At 34.0% G+C, this 26,447-nt stretch overlaps 3 protein-coding genes and 2 non-coding genes across 7 annotated transcripts; 2 read left to right on the top strand and 3 right to left on the bottom strand.

Moving 5' to 3' along the window:
- Positions 1-178: 178 nt before the first annotated feature.
- Positions 179-20,777, bottom strand: LOC123672711 (proton-coupled amino acid transporter-like protein pathetic). Its single transcript, XM_045606960.1, has 8 exons — positions 20,640-20,777; positions 4,275-4,363; positions 4,088-4,174; positions 3,616-3,766; positions 3,390-3,511; positions 2,295-2,655; positions 1,553-1,731; positions 179-1,250 (listed from the first exon to the last, which is right to left on the bottom strand). Exons 1-8 carry the CDS (start codon positions 20,640-20,642, stop codon positions 842-844), a joined length of 1,401 nt encoding a protein of 466 aa, XP_045462916.1. The 5' UTR covers positions 20,643-20,777; the 3' UTR covers positions 179-841.
- On the top strand, positions 16,869-17,077 carry LOC123674300. Its single transcript, XR_006746645.1, has one exon. It is a non-coding gene; the product is annotated as a small nucleolar RNA U3 (small nucleolar RNA).
- On the bottom strand, positions 20,493-22,779 carry LOC123672708. Of its 3 annotated transcripts, none has more exons than XM_045606955.1 (2): positions 21,471-22,779; positions 20,493-21,338 (listed from the first exon to the last, which is right to left on the bottom strand). In XM_045606955.1, exons 1-2 carry the CDS (start codon positions 22,642-22,644, stop codon positions 20,845-20,847), a joined length of 1,668 nt encoding a protein of 555 aa, XP_045462911.1. In that variant the 5' UTR covers positions 22,645-22,779; the 3' UTR covers positions 20,493-20,844. The 3 variants fall into 3 exon arrangements, with proteins under 3 accessions (XP_045462911.1, XP_045462912.1, XP_045462910.1); XM_045606956.1 differs by having other exon boundaries at positions 20,493-21,332; XM_045606954.1 differs by having other exon boundaries at positions 20,493-22,779.
- Positions 22,629-26,275, bottom strand: LOC123672713. The gene is made up of 3 exons (XM_045606963.1): positions 25,907-26,275; positions 24,446-24,821; positions 22,629-22,845 (listed from the first exon to the last, which is right to left on the bottom strand). Exons 1-3 carry the CDS (start codon positions 26,223-26,225, stop codon positions 22,749-22,751), a joined length of 792 nt encoding a protein of 263 aa, XP_045462919.1. The 5' UTR covers positions 26,226-26,275; the 3' UTR covers positions 22,629-22,748.
- Positions 25,271-25,477, top strand: LOC123674301. Its single transcript, XR_006746646.1, has one exon. It is a non-coding gene; the product is annotated as a small nucleolar RNA U3 (small nucleolar RNA).
- Positions 26,276-26,447: the final 172 nt, after the last annotated feature.

The following is a 26,447-nucleotide window of genomic DNA, read 5'->3' as shown; positions in this document are numbered from 1 at the left end:
ATTGTTAATAATCAATAAAATCAATTGAAACATGAAATCAGTTGTTGAAACAGAAACTAATTTTATTCAAAATTCCAAAAATTGTAATTATGTAGTAAAAAAAATTATTCTTGTAGATATTTCCTCCACTATATGGATGAAGTAAGGTGCTTTGAAATCAATAAATGATTGTACGAAATTTCCAGTATTTTTCAAATTTTATTGAAATAAATTTTCATTTGGTATTATCTTCGATCAGTTATGAATTAGTTAAGGCATATTACATAAAATCACAGTATAAATTTAAATAAAATACAGTATTCAATTTTCCTTCGAAACATTAGTTTAAGTATAAAATGCTTTGTTTTAAACTTTACAGTGTTTGAGAATAAACAATCATTCTTAAAAATAAAATGAGAAAATGGAATTCTTTAAAAGTTAAAATCGATACTCATAAAAAAAAAACTAAAAATCTAAGTAGTAAAAATGTTTGATTAGTATTTCAACAACACATTGTGCCCTAATTTTTAATATGTAGATTTTGATGATTTGGTATACTTTTTTCATAAATAGGTAAAAAATTATTTTGAATATACATACACCTAAATGCAGCTACTACTCTGTTTAAAGTTTCACAGCCTGACATGATTTTAACTTATGTCTCTATACTGTGGGGTGATTTAACAAAGTAAAATTACCAAAAAGTAAAACAGAAACAAGCTAGGGAGCTTATATATACTGAAAAAATCCCTCATTGTTCAACAAGGTAAAATTCACTATTGATTTACTAATACTATTAATAAATAAAAAATGCCCTTGATATTTCCTAGTATAAACAAGGTAAACGCACGGAACAAGGGTATCATTTGTACATTTTGAGGATTTCTTCAATTGCAGATTTGGAACCGAATATCAAAGCTACAACGCCAGTTATAACAACAATTACGTTCTTGATTATCTTCCAATTGTATTTTCCGAAACCCTTATCCCAAAATACTATGACTTCGATGATTACGGGAACGATAAGGCCAAGGATGGAGAAACAGAAGGCACCGATCAGCCCTACGAAGGGGTTTATGGCAGGCACTGCAACTGCCAACAGTACACAAATTATCACAAGTATCGTCCTCATTCCATAGTTGGCGATTGTTTCGAATTTCTGGCATTTATCCTTGATGCCATTCCAGGCGATGTCCAGACATACGTAGAACTGCAGACCGAATGTACAAAATACTGCTAGACCAATAACTACTTTCACAATCTGAGCAGCACTGCAAAAAAAAATTAATTGAAAATGTCTGTTCAAAGAAGGGAACACATTGAAAGGAGTACCACAGGGTTGCATGCGGGGTCCCATTATGTTCTTTCTCTATACTTATAAATGTTCCAGAGAAGGTTATATCATTGCCTATTTCACTCTGAAGTAGGTTTTTCACAAATAAACATTTCAATTTAAAATCAGATGAATCTTATTATTTTATCAATCACTAGCTCACCATCATTTTGTGATTGTTTATGATAGTGTGATATGCGATAGTGTCAATAATGTTATAATTGAAAATGTGTTACTTACATTTCACCACTTTTTAGATCCAGAGTCACTGAACCTTGTACGTTTGGTCCAAATTTCAAGTAGCCGAAGAATCCTATCAGTATGTAAATTAGTGTGACACCACTCATTCCTTGATTTAAAACTCCACAAAGGCCTACGAAGCTCTGAGGCGTTTTCATGTTGTTTTCTAATGGCATCACCTGTAATAATTTTATTATTTTGAAAAAACCAAAATTAGTTCAAAAATTGCATAATACTTTATAATACAAGACATACAAGTGCAAAAGGCATTGGATATTCTTCTACGAGTTCAAAATTCAAAACCGAGCCACAAAGTGGCCAGTTTTGGAATGAACGAGTGTTAGAATGAGTCTTCTATATGAGCATTATACATTATTTTCTCTAATTCACTGACTTTTTACTGAAATTAATGGAAATATTACCATAAATATCGTTTAGTGCTTTTTAATTACAATGGTGGTTGGCAGAACTGTTTTCTGTTTCACAAATTTGACAGATAAATCTGTGACAGGAGAGCTTTGAGTACCAACATATAATGATGAAATGTAACCATTAAATCTGTGTGAAACTGAGATATTCTCGCACGATTTTGTTTTACAAGGTATATCTTATAAGATTTCTGTTTTTAAAATTAGAAAAATTGTACAGCTGTGGAATGACAAATGGGTTTGAGACACTAATATGAGTTTATAGTGAAAATAAAATAAAATATAGTGAAGTGAAAATAATGAAATATACTTACCACTCCAATAGCTTCAATTGCGAATACCGTAATACTGAAAAACATGGGAAACTTCACCAAGTCAACGACCATTTCTCTGGACTCTATGGGAGGTATATCTTCGACCAGATAATAAAAAGTAATTCCCAAACCAATAGCCATGAATACGTTGGCAACCATGGACACAGGTGCCAAATATTTCAGATTAGGCACGTAGGAGAGTAAGAGTAGAGGAATTAAGAGTAATGCTATGCTCAGTCTTTCGTTAAGTCCTTCGCCCATGTAGTCTATAGCAACACTGTTGAAGTTCTTCGCTATTATTACTGTATAGCAGCTGCATGTTGCGAAGTATGTTATAAAGAGGGATATGAGTATGAACGGCCTGAAAAAGAATTGGTAGGGTCAGGAGATTTGAATAAAAAATATCGAAATTGTAAGAATTAGTTGATTTTTTACAGTTAGGTATGTTATTTCTATAGTGGGGAGTCTGTTTATTATCATTATTCCTTCAAGGGATGTTAATCAAAGGTACAAGAGTAATCTTGGACTTTCTGATAGTATGCTATTCTCTTCTTGATAGTGCCAATCCGTTATCGGATATTGGAGACCATTCTGGCTATTGTGACCTTATTCACTGCTGCACGAAACAATATGCTATAATATGCTATATGAACTGGATGTAAATTTTCTAAGCATTATTGTGTTTTGATAAAGGATTTTCCAATGCACAATTCAAAATGAAAATAATGGCAACACTGTGTATTATTTTTTGACATTTCTTATGTCATTCGTGTTCAGTAGGTTATGCCATTTTATCATAGAAAGATACATTTTTCAGTAACGTTAAGAAATTGTTAAATGAGCGCTGATTTTTATAAATCATTTCTAAACGCTGTTGAAACGTGTAACTTTCTATGATCAAATGATATAACCTACTGAACACAAATGACATAAGAAATGTCAAGAAAAAATACAGTGTTGCCATTATATAATTCCTATTTGAGCATGTCCTTTATTTAAAAGCGCATCCACCATATTATGCTTTTATACCTTAACTATTCCTCATGTTATAAATAAAAAAAAATTTCCAAAAAGTGCTCTGTTGTCAATTCTCACCTTGCGTAAGGCCCAAGACCCCTTGACCATTTTGGACCCCTGTTGCAAGCTTCTTCTGCCACATCAGCGAAGCTCATCGATGTTCTGCCGCATTTTCTGTAAAGCTCGTGGGCACATATAACCTGAAAATGATACCCTTAAATAATCGGTATTAGAGCCAGCTTAAACTGAAAAAGTTTTATGTCAACTAGCTCAAGTTCTGAAAGACATAGTAAGTATTACTTACAAGAATATAGGAACAATGTGTGCAAATTATGGCTACGCCAATGGTGGCAAATACTCCTAAAAGTAACCCAGAGGCTGCGAATGCTGCTGGCATAGAAAGAATTCCTGTTCCTAGGGATGCTTTCAATAAGTGCATCAGGGTATCTCCATTCCTACAATAATTATATAATATATTATATTTTTGTTGTGCTGTCGTTGAATTTAAATTACACAATCACATTTCAAGTTTATCAATAGCATTTGCAGTATTTCATAACAGATATTGCTATTTTTATTGCCAAATAGTTATATTAATGATTTTTCCATATTTCGAATTCGAAAATAAGATAAGCAAATATTCTGTTTTTGTATTGTTGTAAGATGAGGCAATTGGAGTTTCCCAATAAGAAATTTAATTTTGATATTGAAAAAAAACCCATCTAGGATAACCCATTATTATGCAATTTTCGGAGAAGTTGAAGAAAAATACTCACGATACAGGGTGTTCCAGTTTCCTCGCTTTGAAGGGATCAAATTCAGTAACGGCTGCTTCCAAGTCATTCTTTTTCGTAATTTTGTATCTGCAAGAAAAATTGTTTTCAAATTCTGAACTAAAAAATACCAATTGGGGTTATGAATGAATATAACAGTTTCGACATTATAAAGCATATAACTACTCACTTTGTAGTTGAAACACCATTTGTAGCAGTTCCATCTTGAGGAAGAAAAGTCTCTAACTCAGTGGGATTATTTAAAGATTCTTTCGTCTCCTGAAACAAAACAAAAACGTTGAAAAATGTAAAAAAACAATGCCTGAAAGTAATGAACAAAAAATATTCAATATTTTTAATAAAAGCCAATATTCTTTGAGAATGTAGTTCCAGTTCTATTCTTACTTTTTTCAGACAGCTGAAAGTTTGAAGTGAGAATGTTAAAAACTATATATCTTATCAAATATCAAAGGGGCAATAGGACTAATTGAAAAATTGTACCCATTTTCAGAGAATCATCTAGGTACCTATATATTTTTCAAATGTTGAAAGGCGATATGTCCTCAAAAACATTACATTATTTCTTCAAACCAAGTGCAATGAGTGCCGTTCTTTTTATATTCGAATTTCAAGTACTACTTTTAGAAGTGTAATGTCATGCAGAAGTTAAAATTGATTATTGGTAAATGAAAACGTGAGTTACTTTATCTTATCGTCTCGAATACTTGGGTCTAAAAATACCATGATAGTTGTTACATTGTCAACTGATTCACACTTATGTAGTTACCCTTTAAGTTTATAAAATACAAGTAAAAATACAAGTGAATTATTGTCCACTGAATATTCTAAAAATTAGAAAATGAGCAAAGACTTAAAGTTAGGAGCTTTTTTTATGGTTCTGGTTACACGATCGACATGAAATTTTGCACAGAGCTTGAAATTAATATTTCACATCTAAATCCGAAATTTCATTCCGATAGATTATCCAGTTTTGAAAATATCAGGAAAAGTAAATTTGAAACTGCCATATTTACGGAACCCTTAGTCGGATTTTGTCCAGTAATGAACTCAACCTCGGCATTCGAAATCTGAACCTACCCTCAAAATTTCAAATTTCTAGGTCCTTCCGTTCAAAAATTATCGAGTATTATATTTTATTTATATTTAGTTATTTCCTGTATTTTTTTTCAAATGCGTAGCGTTTTATTCATCAAAATAACTGTTAACGAAGGTTGAGGGAGTGCTTTTGATGTAGTACAGTTAGTTATTTCCTGTATTTTTTTTCAAATGCGTAGCGTTTTATTCAACAAAATAACTGTTAACGAAGGTTGAGGGAGTGCTTTTGATGTAGTACAGTTAGTTATTTCCTGTATTTTTTTTCAAATGCGTAGCGTTTTATTCATCAAAATAACTGTTAACGAAGGTTGAGGGAGTGCTTTTGATGTAGTACAGTTTTTATTGAGACCTCTATAATTATTCAATGAGAAATATGCTAAACACGAATTTTGTTTTAAGAAAAAGTAAAACCTTGGCAAAAAAATTCCGTTGACAAGGATAAATAGAAGAAATATAGATTGGTAGGCTGAAGAGAAGGTATAGCTTCATCCATAGTCATATTTTTTTGAACTTGACCTTTTTCAAATGCAATTTTTTGTGGATTTATATCGAGAAAATCTGAAAGTTAACAGAAAAAGATTTTGGTACGTCTATCGCTAATATATTGAAGAAACAATCTAAAACATTGAAATTGGTTTTTATCGATGGAATTGACTACCTATTTGGTTCACATTTACAAGTTATCATTAAATTCAGAATTAAAAGAAAAAACAAGTTTTCATTCAGCTACTCAATGTCAATTATAGAGTATAACACAATTGGTAATTATCGAATAGAATATGACTAAAGGGCAAATAGTATAAATGTTGACAGAGATAGATTTCATGGTCATTCCTGAAATTATCGAACCTTCAGCAAAAATATATGAATGATAATAAGATAAGTAGACATAGAGTGCTATTATTGGCTTGGAAAAACCACGTGCTTAGTTGGGATTACCACACTTATGGTGAAAATGTTACATATTCATCTAACTATAAAGCGGAAAATTGAAAATAGAGCAAATTCCACAAAATGATTCATTATTCAATTAAGAAATAAGTTTACACACTTTACTCTTGTATTAGAGAGAGAAATTGTATCTTTACGAAAAATTCGTTCAAATTCTGTGCACAAGTGAAGAAGAAATATTTGGTTTTTTTCGATGAACTAATGAGACGTGATTTTGTCATATAAATATTCATAGAAGTATATATGAATCAAATGTCTGTCTGACATTTCGCACAGAATTATTAAAATTTGGAAACCTTATTAATCGGAGATTCTTTAAAATAGTGAAATTTATTCAAAAATACAGAAAGAGCATCCAAAAGTTCTTACCTGTCTCTGGAATTTTTTATTGGAGGTATTCATTATTTGAGACGAATTATAGATTTCAAAGACAGAAATCTGATCAACTGATAAACTCTTATAAATAATTCTCAAATCTCGAGAAGATCTTTATTTAAAGGGCTATTCCCAGTGATATATTTTCCACTATCATTTCTTTAAGTTTAATATCGAAAATGATAAGAGTTAGTGGTCGAAATAATTTCAAAACTCTTTCGAAAACATAAGCGATAGACTGCGTATGTTTACGGGTTTCATCAACATACAATAAATAAATCTGTTGCATTTTCTATGGCAGATTGTAAACATTACATAGTAACAGTTTCTATATTTATTTTTATGAGATAGTCTGCACACAAAAATTTCCTTGAAATCTATTGAAAACGAAGGCAATTTATTAGTGGAAAAGTTGGCGTTTCAAAAAATCTACAATATCACAGAAATGGCATTAGAGAACTTCCATAGAGTAATAAACATAGATAGCGGAAGTATACACAAGTTTTACATGTCTTCAACATGGTTAGATTACATTGTCGGATGGTGATATATTTTCAAATCTACAATTTTACTATATCGTTATGAATGTATATTATATTGAATGAAATATATTTATTTGAGTGATTCCCGATTAAATATGCAAATTTTAATATTTGGAACCCGATATTTTTCGTAATTATCGAATTTATAATAAGCAGAATATTTATTATTTTCTGTATCTACCTGCTGAAATCCAAAGTTTGGCAACTTTTGCTCTCCTAGTTTAATCGGTTGTTCCACGTGGTTTAGCGCGCTTGAAGTTTGTTTTCTGAATTTCTGACATATTTAGGTATTCATTTCAATATATTTTGAGTTGATATGAAACGTTGATTCACTATGGGGCATAAGAAGTGCGTTCTTTGTGGAGAAACTCGCGAGTTGAGTGAAATATCGTATCACTGATATGTTTTCATTTCCGCGCGCTGCATGTCAAATTTGATAGTTCATGTTGGGGACAAAATTTGCTTACTGAAAATAACATATACTCCCTCTATCTACGTTTATTACTCTGAGAGCACTTCATACTAAAGTTTTTCGAAATTTTGTTAAGTTGATAATTTCAAAACTACGTATGTATTAGTTTAAAATGGAATTTTGCATTATACGTGAGTAACAATTTGAAGCTTCAAGAAAAGCTTAATTTTCATGACGTAATCAGAAGCAGAGTACTTCGAGAATATTGAAAAAATAATACCCAATATGTATTTCCTTTTATCTGAACTCTTCATCTCTACAGGGTGATTCATTAAGAATGCTCGTTTTCACAATTTATATTTGAAAATTCGCAATTTCAGGTTTTTTGCTTGAGGATTGCCAATTAGGGATCTAATTGTAATTTAGCATTGTTGGTAGAGAGTACTAGTTACACTTGGTTGTTTATCTAAAAGAAATGCTGAATTAGTCCAAATTGGTAATCCTCGATCTCAAAAACGTAAACTTGCCAATTTTCAAAGGGAAATTCTAAAAACATGAAAAATTATTGCGAAAATGAAAATTCATAATTAAAAATCTAACACCCGTTATATCGGAATCCTGCAATATTTGTAAAAGGCATTTTGGGCTGAAGCATCATATAATGAGATCTAGAAACTACACAATTCAGAGATTGGACATCCTAACGAATCAACCTGCACAAACTAACCGACAACAACGACATCATAATGAATGACATCTCGGACCTCGGAGATGAGGTGTTAAAAATACATCGTTTTTGTTTATAAATGCGGAAAGATAAACAGTTCCTCGAAAAAACTGGTAAATAACGCGATTCCGCAAAATCTGCACCATCAGTTTGTTTGATTCCATTGACCCTCAAGAATGGGAGCAATGCACATAGAAGTGTCAACACTGTCAACGTAACGATGAAACTGAAATGATACGACGAATTTTTATCCAACCTTGTCCGACTACCGGAAAATACAAAAAAAGTATGTCCCACAATTCACGTCTAAAATTAAGCGAATTGCCAAATGTGTGTAAGCTTTACGAGTTTACGTTACCGCGTAGTGAAACCACTAGAAGATGAATCAGTTTGGAGACACCGAGATATAAATATAATTTCGTTGAAAAGGAAAGTGAGAATGTACCTACTACTTATTGACTGAGACTTGATTTATTTTTATAACCAAATCTTTACGCTCTACCTAATGTGAGGTATTGGGACTGTTGGTTTCGGTTCATTTTTTTTTGCTTTAGCTCGTCTGCGACTTCGTCAGATTTCGATGAGATAATACTTCAAATAAGTAGGTTAGAATCAGCCTTAAAATTTTGAAAAATCCCTTTTTCTGAAAACACAAAATATTATGCTAAGCCATTATTCTCATCTTTCGCTATACAAAAGAACTATAAGACTTTGAAAAAAATCTTCAAGGACATCTTTTCTTTCGAAATAATAGGATATCAGAAAACAGATCGTGAATATTTGACTTCATTCTTGAGTTTCTGAAAAATGACTTTCAAATATTTAGCTATATCTTGGTTTTGTTTCGAGATATTCGAAAAGTTCTGAAACGTTTTGTTCAGTAATTTTTATGGAAACAGAAATAAAGATATAGCGAAATATTTGAAATAATGATTTTTCAGAACCTCTAACTCAAGAACTAATCAAAATATCTATGATCTGCTTTCTAATATCTTAATATTTTGAAAATAGAGATCAGAGTCCTTGAAGATTTTACCCCAAGTCTTATAGTTCTCGAGATGCTTATAGTGAGCATCGAATTTGGGACACCTTGTACATGCCAAATTTCAGGAGGGTCGTATCATCAAAACTCCTCATCTTTTGCATTTTTTCGTTAAATTATGTATGTCATTCACAAGAAAAATTAGGTTAATGCCATTTGTTCCACTGATAAACAATTATAAATATCTTTTAAACCAGGAAGAGCACCACAACAAACATTGTTTTGGTTCATCGATGATTTGCAAAAAAAAAATTATCTACTCCAATTAACATATACATATATCATTATCGAATGTAAATAAAACAAGAGTTATCGCTTTAATTTTTTACAAATAATAAGAACGATCAATTTATTGTCTTCATGCTCCGTTTGATCGTATATGTTTTGAATTAATGTTGAAAGGTCATTCAAGAAATGCAGAATTCTTTTTCATTCATTTACTTCATTATGGTTTGAAAAAAATTTGTCGGTGTAGAAAGTCAATGTTTCGATACTCTAAACAACCAAATAACTCTGTGTGAATCGAAAATATTCACATAAATTTGAAATGTTCAGAATGTGCGAAAAACACCTCAACTACAATCGGAAAATCACTGAATGGCTTCGCATAAAATAGTTACATGAAAATCTATATAAAATGATAATAATAGAACGCACAAGTTAACATTGTTTATATTATGAATGCTCAAAGGTGATAAAAACATAAAAGTTCTGATTGTTTGAATTGGTAATTATTTTGGGTACTGAGAAATATATTGACCTATTCATTTAGTTGTTAGTAGTGAATTTCAAGTCCAAGGTTTTAAATTCTTCGTTTAGAATATTACTTTTGTGGTATACTGTTAGCATATACTTTGTGGAAAATATGCAGCGAGAATCATTTAAGGTTATTTTCAATTCTATTACTTAAAAAAAACTACAAATTTCTGAGCAGGGCGTCAAGATGTTTGTATTTTTTGGATTTCGACATGTATTTTTGTATTCGATTCTGATATTCGCAAAACTACGCAAACGATGGTTATGAAATTTTGCATTCAGTTGTAGAATAACAGTGTGAAACTTCACGTAAAATTCAATTTTGATGGACAATAGCAATTTTGCAAGAAAATTTTCCTGACTGTGTTGTTTTTCGAAGAGGTGATCACAATTGGCCACCGAGATCTTGTGATTTAACACCTTTAGACTTTTTCCTTGAAAGATAAGGTCTACATCAAAATGAAACCTTTTATTAGAAAAGCCTTTCGGTGTTCTACATTAGGCATATTAATGAATGAGCACCCAAAAGCTCTTATCTGCAAGTCGATAACGTTACTCGATTTTTTTACGACCAATAACCATAAAGCAGAAGTCAAAGAGGAAATCTATTATATGCATAATATCTAAAATTGTTTATTCGATTCATCGTTAATATGATATTAGATAATAATATTATTCTTCGTTATCTTAATGGAAACACAGAATGTGTGCATTCTAGATCAAAATCCTTCTTGAAAAATTATCGTTGCTATTCGACTTGATGCGAATACAAAAATACGGTTTCATTTCAACATAAAATTTTCCAATATATGCAAAGTTGATGCGATTGATGGTGTTGCATTCAATGCATTCGTGATAATTATTTAAATGAGATAATCGACATTGCTTAACAGTTATTGACTGAAAGGCAATATGATAGTGCAATTTGTTTTATTCGGGAAATAAGTAACCATGGATTATAGTACGATAACCTAACTAAACAGAAATTCATAACCTACTACAACAAACAATGATATATTCTTTATTTCCATGAAAGTTCTAAAGGTTAGTTAATGCTAAATATAAAATATCTCGAACAGAAACCAAGATATAGCGAAATATTTGGAACAACCATTTTTCAAAGAAACGCCCTGTAATGTAACTCGAGAACGAGTCAAAATAACTATTGTCTGTTTTCTGATATCTAATTATTTCGAAAAAAGAGATCGGGAGCCCTTTTTTCTGAGTCTTAAAGGTCTTGAGATAGGTACTCTCAGTGAGCATCGAATTTGGGACATCCTGTACAATGTATTTCATTGTACAATGACAAAATAACAAAAAGTAAAGGCTAACGTGTTTCAATATGAAATTTTAATTGTATACAACTTTTATAATAACGGTTGATATATTACACTGTGTATCTTAAAAACTGGTCATAGCAGAGCCAAAAGTGGAAAAATATGACATTATGATAGTCGATATGATACTCGAATTAAGAGTAATGATAAAAAATTGGACATTCCACTGACAACTTTTTTAATCACAGAGTGAATTATGAACTAAACGAATTTCATTTTGAATAATGTTGGACTCACCATATATCCAATAATATCTTTTATTAAAAACCAGTCTCAAATTATTACCTGATGAGCAATATAGTCATGTTAAAGTACGTCATTGAAGATGTTCTCATACGACAGATATTATTTTAAAGAAATGCCATTTTCTAATTTCGGCACCCTGTATCTCGAAACCTAGACATATGATTGAGTTGGACCCTCAGAGTAATAAACATAGATAGAGAGAGCAGATGTCATTTTCAGTAATAAAATTCGACCCCAATATGAACTATCAAATTTGACATGAAGCGCGCTGAAATGAAAACATATCAGTGATACGATATTTCACTCAAATCGCGAGTTTCTCCACAAAGAACGCACTTCTTATGTCCCATAGTGAATCAGCGTTTCATTTAAACTCAAAATATATTGAAATAAATACCCAAGTATATCAGAAATTCAGGAAACAAACTTCAAGCGCGTCAAACGACGTGAAACAACCGATGACAATAGGAGAGCAAAAGTTGCCAAACCTTAGATTTCAGCAGGTAAATACAGATAATAATAAATATTCTGCTTATTATAAATTCGACAATTAAGAAAAATATCGAATCCTACCATGGGTAGGATAATGAAACGTAAGTAGGTAATAATCAAGTAGTTGTATAAAATCATTAGCAATTTTCGTTGTTACGAAAATATGATTGAAAGTGAAGAAACCTGAAAAGTGGAAAGGTACCATTAAGTAGAAAATTACAAAAGAACGATATCGTGCAAAGTTTCGCCTTGAAACAGCTGCATACAAACTAAATTAGCTCCCTCTACTTTATTCTGTGGTAATAAAATATTGATGGTTATTTTGATACCGTGAAGTGGAGCTGATTGATTGATTTTAATATTTCATTTTAATCCTTTTATGGCATTATTCCACCCATAAACTTTGTATAAAATGGCTCAGAAATATTACCTATAATTCGTTTCAGAAAAAAAAAATTTAATTTGTAGAGCACGATTTTACGCATACAGGGTGTTACTAAATTGAAGCCGAGGGTTTTGAGCGATGATTTTGCCGACTAATTTACTTCCTGTTTCATTTGGAAGTCATCCAGAAATTATAAAAATTCAAACAATGAATACATTTATCTTTAAGACTTTGACATCAAGCCAACTTGATATATGCTATATTTGACAACAGCGTACTCAATTTTCTCAAAAATGGTTAAGGGTTTATGGCTTATCCGCATAGACCAATGACTTTACATAGCCCCACAGAAAGTAGTCTAGCGGTGTTAAATTACAAGATCTTGGAGGCCAATTCACTGGTCCAAAACGTGAAATTAGGCGGTCACCAAACGTGTCTTTCAATAAATCGATTGTGCAAGAGCTGTGTGACATGTTGCGCCGTCTTGTTGGAACCACAGCTACTGGACATCATGGTTGTTCAATTCAGGAATGAAAAAGTTAGTAATCATGGCTCTATACCGATCACCATTGACTGTAACGTTCTGGCCATCATCGTTTTTGAAGAAGTACGGACCAATGATTCCACCAGCTCATAAAGCGCACCAAACAGTCAGTTTTTCTGGATGTAACGGTGTTTCGACATACACTTGAGGATTTGCTTCACTCCAAATGCGGCAGTTTTGTTTGTTGACGTAGCCATTCAACCAGAAGTGCGCTTCATCGCTAAACAAAATAAAATGGATGTTCTAGTGCGCGATACGTATTCCGCACAGAACCATTATTTTCGAAATAAAATTGCACTATTTGCAAGCGTTGTTCAGGCTTGAGTCTATTCATGATAAATTGCCAAACCAAACTGAGAATAAATCACTTGACAGCTGTTAAATCGGTCGCCATCTTGAACAGTAATGCCAACTTAAAGTTATATACCTCGAAAAAAACACCCGTTAGTTTATTTCCGGTATAACTGGGAGTTCTAGAGATCTGAAAATATTTTAGGGAGAAAGATCATTGTCCCCAATATACAAATTTTCAGCTGAAGATAATTAGTTTCACATAAACGTCTAATAGGCCATCCCAGTGAATCACCCTGTATATAGAAGAGCAAAACTGTATCGTGAGAGTTTTCTTTAAAAAATGAAATAATAAACCACCATAGTGTAAATTCTGCAATATTTTCACGGTATACAAAACGCAAAGTGTGAAACCACCCTTATGTTAACAACCACTCATTGAATATTAAACCGAACATCCCATCGATATCGATTTTAATCTGATATTTTATCCCATAGTGATTGGCAATTCTGGAACAGATAATTACCCCTATAAAAAGTAGGTATAACCTCGTTTTTATAGATCGATATATACTCGCAGTTTCATGCATAGACAAACAGACGTTCGTTGTGTTAGTGCCATTATTTTCTGAACGAAAAATAACCATGGGTTGGCCAATCCCAAGAAACGATTCAATTAGCCTATTTTATGTGATCTTGTGGCCCGATGGACGTTAAAGACTTTCTCAATTAAAACAGAAATTTATGAGTAATAACAGGATGTTGTGAATGATTGCTGGAATAAGAGGAATAAAGGTATATCCTTTCTGTATTCTTGTTCAATTAATGGAGAGTTCAAAGGTCGACAATAGAGCTTAAAGAAAAAAGTTACTTTGTTGCTGATTCTTTTAAGTTTTGATGAAAAATAACTATAGGGTGTTTTTTTTCGAGGTATATAACTTTAAGTTGCCATGACTGTTCAAGATGGGGACCGATTTGACAGCTGTCAAGTGATTTTTTCTCAGTTTGGTTTGGCAATTCATCATGAATAGACTCACGCCTGAAAAACGTTTGCAAATAGTGCAATTTTATTTCGAAAATAATGGTTCTGTGCGGAATACGTATCGCGCACTACGTCCATTTCATTTTGTTTAGCGATGAAGCGCACTTCTGGTTGAATGGCTACGTCAACAAACAAAACTGCCGCATTTGGAGTGAAGCTAATCCTCAAGTGTATGTCGAAACACCGTTACATCCAGAAAAACTGACTGTTTGGTGCGCTTTATGAGCTGGTGGAATCATTGGTCCGTACTTCTTCAAAAACGATGATGGCCAGAACGTTACAGTCAATGGTGATCGGTATAGACTATAGAGCCATGATTACTAACTTTTTCATTCCTGAATTGAACAACCTTGATGTCCAGGAGCTGTGGTTCCAACAAGACGGCGCAACATTTCACACAGCTCGTGCCACAATCGATTTATTGAAAGACACGTTTGGTGACCGCCTAATTTCACGTTTTGGACCTGTGAATTGGCCTCCAAGATCTTGTGATTTAACACCGCTGGACTACTTTCTGTGGGGCTATGTAAAGTCATTGGTCTATGTGGATAAGCCACAAACCCTTGACCATTTGGAAGACAACATTCGCCGTGTTAATGCCGGTATACGGCCACAAATTTTGGAAAAAGTCATCGAAAATTGGACGTCCAAATTGGACTACATCCGAGCCAGCCGTGGCGGTCATATGCCAGAAATCATATTTAAAATGTAATGCCACAAGATTATCTTGCGGATAAATAAAATTCATGTCAATCGAAAAATCCATCGTTGTTTTATTGTAATTTAAAGTTCTATAGCTCTAAAAAAACACCCTTCAGAATAGAAAACAGGTTTTCCAACTCACGTACTGTCATTCAATCTCACAATTGAATGAATCTGATAGAAGAAGTTCAAATAAGTATAACTGATAACAACCATTTATCTAAAATAAAATAAACATTTATGCATATCGATTTATAGAAGTGGCACATCAAATCTTTTGTTGTTAATATTTGAGAACATGAAAACTATAGATAACGTGATATCAATGGGAAAAATCTAAATTGAAACAAGCATAGCCGTGAGAATTTTACTTGAGTACACCGTTTATTATGAAACATGTACATTTTATGGTGTAAATAAATAACAACTTGAATGAATCGATGATAATGAACACAAATATTAGAAGGAATTTGATAGAAATGAAGAAATTCCTTAGGATGAAAAAGATCGTTTTGAATTTTTTATATAGCTTTCCGAAATTTGTTTTTATTGAATTAAAACTAGGTAGAAGTTGTAAAATAACGCAACGAATGCAAAATTTTGCCAGAACAGAACCTTTATACTATACTACAAGAAGAAAAACTTATTTTATGCAAATTATTTCGATTGAAATTATATTTCATATGAAAATTCAGACAAAATATTTCAGTAGCAGAATTGCTATTGCTGAAAAAAGCTAAAGATATTCTCAAGAGACCGTGAACTTCAAATAGACCTAAAATTTCACCTTGATCATGTCGAACGACTGTGTGATACTGTGATGCAATCAGTAAAAATGTAAATTTCAACCTATCTGCATATCTGTACAGGAAATTCATGTGTTTGCGATAATTCTGACGAACACATGTCGTTCAGTATGTTCTATCATTTTCACACGTCATATATTCAATCGATAAAAAATATTTGCTTTATTGAAAATGTGAGAGAATTTCTACGAATTGTGACTCAACATTATACAGAGAGTTTCCTAATTCACGCAAGAAGGTTCTTTAATGAAAATTAGTGAGTCGATTAACTCAACAATGTCGTCTCAGTATTCACAAGTAAATACTGATTTTGATCAAACAATTTCTAAAAATTATTGAAGCATGTATCTTTCCATGATTGAATGACATAACTTACAAATGACGTAAGAAATGTCAAAAAATATGTGTGTAAAATTGCATCTATATCGAATTCGTAGTTTCTCATTTATCTCTACCTAGTTTCATAAGAATTGCAGTGTTAAAAATATGTTCTTTGACAATTTCAAGAATAACCTTTGTGAATAAAAGACCAAACTGATTAGCCACTTCCTTCAATCCAATAAACTTTCCTAAGCAAGCTTATCGAAACTTCTTCATAATAGATCAGTCATTATTTACTGCAATCATAAGCGATAATTTAAATATCAAGTTTATGCAGATTAGCAACAATGATTACCTTCTTATTATTCTGTTATTGAAGTCTGCACACCCACCATGATATAATGATTATCTATGACATTATTATTCTTTTCGGAATGATGGGTAGGGTCATTTTGTCATTTTTTATACGTTCAATCATTCGGAGATTCGATTATATTATATCAGACCAATATGTTTGAGGCGTTTCATTTTCACAAAAATCCACGAATATCTTACTGAAAAATACCTACATTTTTTTCGAACTGTAGATAAAATAGTTTGCACAATTTTGCCATAGATGGCGCTAGGTGTCATGCAGTACCAAGTACTTCCATACCATTTCAGGTCTGTAGGCACAATTTTGCAAATTTTAAAAATTAAGATCATACTTCACAGGATCATTTCTGTAGTATATCTTCACACATTCTCAACTCAAATTGAGAGTGGTTGCAACCTCGACGATGAGTCGAAGTATCGCTTCCTGAGCGTGAGACTGGCTCTAGGAATTCCTCATGGAAATCCTCGTGGCCCACGATGATCGTTCACCTGGACTTGTCCAGTTTATGGATGCGATACAATCTGAGAGATTGCTTTTTTCTATAAATTAATATCAAGTGAACAAACAGCATGGCACACATCAAATGATTTTCATTGATCGAGTTTCATTCGATTGTTTTAAATTATTGTCAGAGGAAAATAAGAGTTTCTAGTTTTTAACTCTCTCACAAAATTGATATAGAATATTTTTTTAAATATTTTCCAAGATATTGCAAATGAGTTTCCTGTATAGATTGTGACTTCGAGTTACCTTATCAGAATTTTCAAGGATATTTAGATTACTTGAAATTACTGAGAATGATAAGAAGACCCAACCTGTTTTCTAAAAATTGAACCCTAATGTAAAGTAACACCTGCTTTTTACTATTTTTGAATAAACAAATTCAAACCTCGATTTAAACTAAGCGTAATAATTGAAATTATTATGAGATATATAGCGGTTTTTCATAAATTCAAGGGTCTTTGGAAGAACCTAATAACTTCGTAATGAATAAATAAATTGAATGATAAAAAACATATGTTTATTTATTCACACTTTTTTGGTACACTCTGAGAATTTAGTTTCGATTAGTTCAGCTTATGGAGCCTAACGAAACTGTGAAGAAAAAATTGAAAATTTCAGCTCATAATCCTAACAGAGCGTCGCATCAATGGTGGAACACCCTGTATAAAAGCGTTATTCTTTGAAGGAGTATGAAACACAATGAAATAATTATGTAGAGTGTTTATGAATTGAAGTGAAAAATTAGGGTGAATTTTCAACAATGAAACATAGGGGAAACTTCTATATAATTTTTTGTTCCATGAGCTTTCTTATTCAAGTTGAGGCTCTTTGAAGTTGGTGGGAAAATTGCTTCTATTTGCTTTTTCAGAATATTTTTTTTTTCCTTAACTATAAGTCTTTGCATAATAGAACTCATTTTATAAATTTCAATATTGTATTCCTTGATGAGCCCATGAAATAATAAGCCTGATAAAAAAACTGAATCATAATGAGATCTTTGCCATCTATATTCGTATAAATTGTATAATTCCAATTAAAAAATACTTTATGAGACAGACAATCAATTAAATTTGTCAATCCCTAATAGATTAATATAAATTAATACGAAAAATATGCAAATGAAACTATGTCTAAATCGAGGTCTAAATACTTTAAATAAATCCAAATATTCAGACGTAAAATTCGAAAACTTCAAAAATCCATATCCCTAGTTCATTTATGATATCTATAAAATTTTCAAATTACCTAATAGTCGCTCTAACAATGGGTCAGCCCACATAAAATGTAACTTCAGGTATTTTGACTATGAACCTCAATACGTTTACTTTCGCGAATTCTAATCATCAATCTCACAAAACCAGTTTTGGAGAGCACAAAAAAGGATCTTTCTACCTATACGTCAGTATACTGACCTTTTATTTAGGATCAAGTTATTCTAAACTGTAATAACAGCAAAGAGAGGACATTCTATGATAGTTATAGAATTCAAAGAAATATTCGACACTTATATTCATTATGTTCATATTTCCATTGAAAAAAGCATATCCAACCCCTGAGATAGGCTGATAATTCCAAATTCAAATTTTTCACCACTTTTCCTTTTAGAATTTCTAAAGAATTTATGACAGTACCTATTTAGTGAAATGTGTTCTCTTTAATGGTTTTTCAGTAAATTTAAGGGTAGGTTAGGTTAAACAATATTTTTCCGTGGTCCAAGATGCATAGAATTGTATTGTATTCTATACTTTCTGTCGGAATCTATCGAAATCATAGAATATTCTACCAAATACCAACTTCTAATTAGAAATAATGATGGACTGCATAACATAACAGCAAAAAATCTAATTCCCTTTTGAATATATCAACAGGAATTCGATATTTCCGGTAAGTAATAGTTATACCGCTATCTATAAAACATCGAATAATTTAAAATGCGAAACACAGAGAGGTTCATTCAGGATAACGAATAAAAATTAACGTATTGTAAATATTTCAACGGAGAGCGTATATGGTGTCATATATAACATTAACTTAATCAATGGAACGGCGTTATTAGTGTTGTTCACCATGTAATTTAATACAAGTCTAATTAATCATAATGAGATTTGAGTTACAGTCGGTTTCATTGAACTGCTCGTTGTTGATGGAACTCTGCTCAAAATTGCAAGTTGCAATACCATATGTTATGACGTTCATAGATAAAAATGAAAAGTTCTTGAATTATTCAATATTTCAATTCATTTTTGGCGAAAAAAATATATTCGTCATTCATTAGGCGATTTCACTCTTGGAGACCACATAACTGTCAAAACCATAGAAAATTCAAGAATATAAAAAAAAAAAATCAGGAAAGCACTGACGTGATCACAGAAGCTTTTGAGCGCTCGTCATGTACCGAATGCACCCTTGGAGCCCACAAAACTGTATATAGGCATTAATGTGGTCTCCAAGGTTGCAATTGGCGCATGAATGAACGAGAGCCCAAAATTTCCTGATTTTTCGTCAATGCTTTCAGATATTTTTTGACCTGAAAAGACCCTTTGGTAACAACTTGTTCAACCATTTCAATTTTGAAATTTCTCACTGGACCAGATTTTGTGGAGCAATATAAAATTTATAAAAATACAGAGAAAGATATTGTTATTGTTGATTTTTTCGACCCTTTTCATTTTAACAATTTTCTCTAGAATATCTGATTAGATTAAAACATTTCGAAATTTAGATTTTAGTATCCTTCAGATATTACTTTCAAAGGACTCTTTGCTGTGCATAGAATCACCCATTTAAATTATATCCACTTATTTTGGGACACCCTATATATTTTACTTTATGCTTTCAGATACTTTACCTTCAAAGGACTTTTGGCTTTACATTAAAATCATATCACCTTATTTTGAGACACCCTCTGTATATTATACTTCTTATCTTTCAGAACTGATCAAAACTTCAAGTAGGTACATTTATAGATTGTTATCAAATTTTGTAATTTGCGATGTAATAATTTTTAAGATATAAAGTTTCCGACAGAATTTTTTAGCATAATAGTTACTAAAGTATGTATATGCATGTTAATTGCAAAGTCATTAAGTTTTTGAAAAAAATATAAAATTGAGGATAATTTGTGAATTATGAAAAATTCCATTAAAAAAATTTCTAGAATGGAATATAAAACTAAGCTTTTATGCACCTTACAAAATTTATCGGTTATCCTCAAATCACCGAAAGAAATTCACTTTAATCACCTTCCTCAAATTCATTCATAATTAAATCGGAAAAATTCAATTAAAATCCCAATGATTTTCGAAACCATACCACTAAAACAACAACAAACCCCAAAACCCTACAAACCCCAATTCAAAAACACAAATTCCCTCTTCACAAAATCAGGATGATGCAATTTCAACGAATCAAACGTATGGTACGAAATTCAAATCGAAAACGTTCAAAAAATCCAACCATGTTTCATGTTTACTAAATACAGATTACAAAAATGTCGTTGGAGATAACAAACAAAAACAAAACGATGGCTCTCACACATCACAATCCGGACAGAAGACATTTCGACGATGAGAAATTCGGCAAACCTACCATTTATAGATTAGGTACACGTGGGAAACAGTTCACACACTACACACTGCGCATGCCAGCAACCGCGCACTCTGAATGAAGAACACGAGTCAACAACAATCGCCGAATGGTGTACCTGCATCGGCACGCTGTTTCGTTATGCTCCCCACCACCATGCATGCGCCGCGTCCGTACGGTTGATAACATGACGAAATTTCAGGACGGATTACTTCTTGCCCTTCTTCCCCTTGCCGCCTTTGCCGCCCTTGCCCTTCTTGCCACCGCCACCTCCACCTTCGGGCAGGTCACCCTCGTCGAACTGCGTGTCTCTGGTCTCCTGCTTCGGCTGGGGCTTGTAATCAGGCGCCCTGGGCGTGCACAGCTCCAATTCCAAGTTGTTCTTCTTGTCTATACCTTCAGATTTCTTCCCTATCCTAAGGATGAACAGGTCCTTATCCGGATCCGAGATTTCGGTGAACTGAGTACCATCAGCAGCGATCGTCGTCGGTGGCTGCACCATCACGTTCTTACCATCGGCTCCACCGGCACCTTGACCCATGCAGCCCATCTTGAAGGCGAACGGGATTCGGGAGTCGCCCTGCGGGATCCCCATACCCATGTTGTAAGCCTGCGACTGCATCTGGTTGCCCATCTGGTCCTTCCTTCTCTGTCTTTCGGCGGTGGCGCCAGGACAGCAGGTGCAAGAATCGCCCCCTGAAACTTTATTGTCAGTTTTTGGGTTGTTGGTGATGTTGGCCGGGTTTCCTTCCATCGGTTCCACCTTGCTGTTCTTGTGGACCCTGATGGTTAGTCGGTTGGTACCCAAGGTGGCGCCAATCTCCTGATAGTTACCTGGTGGGGGGCCTGGTGCTCCTCCGGGTTGCATCCCTCCCTGCTGCAGGAGGTGCTGGATGCCTTCGCAGGACTGGGAACAGCCCATAAGTCCTCCTGGCATGCCTCCCGGCATACCTCCCATCATTCCAGGCATACAGGGTGGGTCTGGCAGCATGCCGCATTCGTTGCAAGGTGTCATGGCAGAGGGGAAGGGCATGCCCATGCCTGGAGGCATACCCATACCTGGAGGCATCATGGGGGACATCGACATTCCGGGCGGGAAGCCTAGGTTCATCTGTGGCATCCCCATGCCCACTTGCTGGGAGACACAGGGAGCATCAGCCTTTCCCATGCATTCTATACAAGGAGGAACGTCTGGGTTGGTACCTATGCTAACTCTGCTTATGGCGGTTTCTTTGTTCATGCTTGAGGGACAAGGTGGACCTGCAGGTGTGCTTGGAAGACCTGGACATTGAGGTGCGCAGCCTTCGTCAGCTGGGTAAGGGTCATCGGCAGCGCAAGGTGCGTAAGGACATTCTGTATCGCATTCACCGCCTCCCATATCGTCTATCTTATGCTCTTTTCCTTTGGGCGCCTTTTTATACCTGTACAAGGATTTACCCTCCTTGTCCTTGAACAACACAGACTTATCATCGAAGTTCATCTGGAACTGGGTGACTATCAACTTGCCGAAACAGGACATACGTATATAGACCCCTATCTTGCCAACTTGGGTGCCTTCGGTGTTCAGGATCTCGAAGACGTCCTTCAGGGTCTTGGAGGTTGGACTTTCGGGTGCTGTGGACTCCTGCACGCTCTGGATCATCTCGGTGAAGAGGTTTGCGATGGAAATGATAGCGGCGCCGATCTGTATCCTGTCAGGGAGCCACCCGGACTGCATCTTCTTCAAGACCGATACAGTGACGTCGAATTCGGCCGACAGGGCGGCCACTTGGTCTGCGGTCAGCGAAAACAGGCAAGACTTGCCGCTTTTGAGCCTGGCGTTGTCCTGGCCGTATCTCATGGCGGGGCTGAAGTCTTCTTCGCATATCTCCAGGGGTGCGTTGTCGAGGAATGTGAAGGCGACGCAGGTTTCTCCAGGTGGGCTGGCGCACTCGCATTGCGGGGCCAACTCGAGGCTGTCGACGAGAAACTCGAGCAGAAAAAGGTTTTCAGTCGCTTCGGAACTCATAATTTAGTGCGTTTTTACAATAATTTTGACAATTATCACTTATGAGATTTATGACTGGGAGAACTGTCAGGGATTGTTGTCAGAGAGACGGGGTTTTTCGCTTTCTATTTGGAGAAACGTTGCGGGCGTAGCTCCAGTTTGGGCGGAGGGTAGTTCTTGTAGTACCAGTTGCAGCCTTCGTTGCGGAAGGGGAGGCCAACCCTGGAAATATAGGTTAGGTTTGATTGGTGTTTAGATGGAGGAAGTTGAGAGTCAAATTTTATCGTTTTATGTTGAATGATTTTTGAAATGTTTGTTCTCGACGAATAAAAACCAAATATCTTATGTTTTTAAGTCTTCCTGAGGTAGCAAATGTTTTGTATTCACTTTTGAGATAAAAAAAAAGAAATAGTGTGTGTCCACAAAATGTTATAACACACTCAATTACTGAAATTTCAATAAAAATGAATTTATCAGGAAATAATTTATTTCAATCGATATTTTGAAAAATTTTGGATGGAGAGATCTACTTTGGTTGCTTGGTGAGTATGTAACTATGTATAGATTCCGTGGATTAGAACATAGTGACTTCAACTTTAATTTTATACAAAAATTGACAAATAAAGTTTTTTTAATCTTTGTTTGTACCACATAGTTTTTTTTCGAAAAATTTATTTTCACAAACAGTTATTCATACGTATTATTTATGGAAATTTAAGCAATATACAGAGTGTTTCCTAAATACGGTACGTAACTTCACAGCGTGATTCGTTAGGTTGCTTCGTTTCTGAGAGAAGCGAGTTCAAGTTCCAAAATTCAAGTTAAAAAACAAGGTTTTTATAAAATATCTTCAATAATCTCAAACATATTCAGTTGAAATTCGCTTTAGCCGTTTGAAATAATGAGCCGCTTATTTAGCCCTAACTGGATTGAAATTATTAGAATCAGTGGCGTCTCAGTGGGCACCACAACCAACAATATTGTAAATTTTTTTGAGATCGAGATCAGAATTTCGGAAAATTGAGTTGAGTCTGAATCCATTTATTGAAGGTTAAGTATTGTTGTTTGGAGAATGGATAAAACCGAGTTTTGTGTATTGATAAAAACCGTTTTTTATGGGAAACAATACTGAACACGTAAAGTAATGACTTGATAAGTATTATTCGACAACAAAGATTGAAAGGTGGTATGCTGTCTTTAAACATGATCGAAGAACCACTAATGATGCCCAACTGCAAAAAAATTCCCTTTCACCAAGACAATGCTCCTTATCACAAGTTGATGAAATCCATGGTCAAATTGAATGAATTACGCTCTGAACAGCCTGATCTTCCCGCTTATTCTCCAGACCTGGTCCCCATTGATTACTGGCTTTCTGCAAACCTCGAAAAATGAAATTTGGCTCCAATGAAGAAGTGATTGCCGAAGTTGAATCCTATTTTGGAAGCAAAGACGAATCTATCTACAGTACATGCATTGAAAATTTAGAGTACAATATTTTAAGTATAAGTCGAATTTTCAAGAAAAAAAAATTATGTGAAACACATAATTTGATCATTGTTTTCTATCAGCAAAAAAACTGAAAGATAAAAAAGCATTACGAATCTTTTAGAAAAGTTATCTACTTTTCGACCAACTGAATGAAGTAGATTATATCTCCGTTGTCTACTTCAAACTGAAATTTGAAAAAAATCGCAAATACATTCTCTAAAAACTACTCTACGAACTGGGTGTCCTCAAAATTTTGCCAATTTTATTCCTCAATGTCTCGATTTGTCTTTTCAAACCATCCACTTGTTCCAACTTATACAGAAAATCTTACATATTGAGCTCTTTTCTGCGAACACAAGGATCTTCAATGGTCCTAAAATAGCTTGGAGGCTCCGTCCAAGACTTCGGTTTTGTCGAAGGACCAAGTCCATCTCCTGCAGATCGAACAATATTCGATTGATCCTGAGCATATCTTGGATCAACAGGGAAGCTCTGGTATTCCCACCAAAATGGTGGAGGCCAGATACAAGGAGCTATTTCCATGGATTCTTCTGCTTCCTTTTTCCTTAGACGCTCAGCTTCTTTCAACCCAGTCATGTAGTTACACTTCAAGCCGCTTTCTCTGTCAGATTTTGCTTGCAGCTTCATCAATCTTTTGTATTCTACACAATCAGCTTCGAAGGAAAATGGTCTATTGAATACTTTTTCTGTAAACAAAGATGAAAGTCATTGGAAAAAAAATTCAAAGATTCGAAGTTATTCTTCACTTTTAATGCAATTAAGGTACACAATGATTATCTAATTTCATACAGGATGTTCCTAAATTAGGTTCTGAGGAAAATAAGAATTTCAAGCTCCTCACTTCACCAGAACCATAGAAAATACCAGCAGTATATTCGAAGAAAAAGAATTACAAGTTTATACTTCCGCCAATATGATGGTGAGTACTTTAATTTAGTGCAATTAGCAAATTATTATATTGGTGAAGCTAAAATATACTAAAATATATAATAGTTCAACAATTTCGCCATAGATGGCGCTAGGCTAGGGATAGAACTTAGATCAATTTGCTATAGATGTCTCTAGTGGACTGCCTGTACTGATTTCTTCTACACCATTCATGGTGACTATGCCAAAATTTTGAAATTTTAAAATTAAGATCATACTTCACAGGATCATTTCTGTAGTATATCTTCACACATTCTCAACTCAAATTGAGAGTGGTTGCAACCTCGACGATGAGTCGAAGTATCGCTTCCTGAGCGTGAGACTGGCCCTAGGAATTCCTCATGGAAATCCTCGTGGCCCACGATGATCGTTCACCTGGACTTGTCCAGTTTACGGATGCGATACATTCTGAGGTTGCTTTTTTCTATCAATAAAAATCAAGTGAACTGAAGTGAATAATTCAATCTATCAATGAATTATACAGGTTCTTGGAAAATATTCCTTAAATATAGAGGCGATTGATTACTCCTTTGTTCAAAGGACCCCGCACGGTTTCTATGGAAAATGGGTCCCAGTCGAATTGTCTGAAAATTTAGTATAATGTAGTTTATGAAGTCCTGATTAAATGTCTCCATGGGCACAACAAGATCTAATGTACAGTTTTTGAGATACAGGGTGTCAAACATGCAGAGAGAGCGATGTTACTTACGTTTAGAAAATCAATAATGTGGCGATTTTTTTTTCAACAAAAAGTTGAAGATAATAATTACAATCTCTGTGATAACTTCCCAACATTATGTACCTATTTTTTTTTTCTAAATAAAGACACCGTAATTATTGTTACCTTTATGTTGAAATACTGGATCATTATTATCGCCTCCAACCATGTTGTACATATCCTGAAAATTGTGTAAACAAGGCTTGTCTATCCACCAAGCTTTAGCCCTCTGTACCCAATTCTCAATAATTGTAGGATGAACATCCTTTATTTCTGGTGTAACTTTATCGGAATCTTTGTAGGATATTGGGTATAAATATTGAGCCAAATTGCTCTGTGTAGTTCTTGGAAGGGCTATTGGTGTGAATTCTGAAGCAGATTGTTGACTTTTGGCTACAGGTAAAAGGACATGGTCCTTTGGAGGCCATGGAGGAAGAGTAAACATAATAAATTGATGAACTTCCTTCGATTGATAAACACAAAAATGACAATTGAAGGAATAGTCAAAATATCACTGAGAGAATATCATGAATCACAAAATATTCTCTAGTTTTCATAAGTAGGTATTCAAAAATTCATCACTTTTGTCAGATGAAAATAAAATTGAGGTTTTCTGATCTGATTCAGGAAAAATAAATAAAAAAATACAGGAATCTCTCTTTGAATA

Source organism: Harmonia axyridis, chromosome 2 (genome assembly GCF_914767665.1).
Source record: "Harmonia axyridis chromosome 2, icHarAxyr1.1, whole genome shotgun sequence".
Lineage (NCBI taxonomy): Eukaryota > Metazoa > Arthropoda > Insecta > Coleoptera > Coccinellidae > Harmonia > Harmonia axyridis.
The sequence above is the reverse complement of the archived record's forward strand: the minus strand, read 5'-3'. Positions and strand labels throughout refer to the sequence as shown.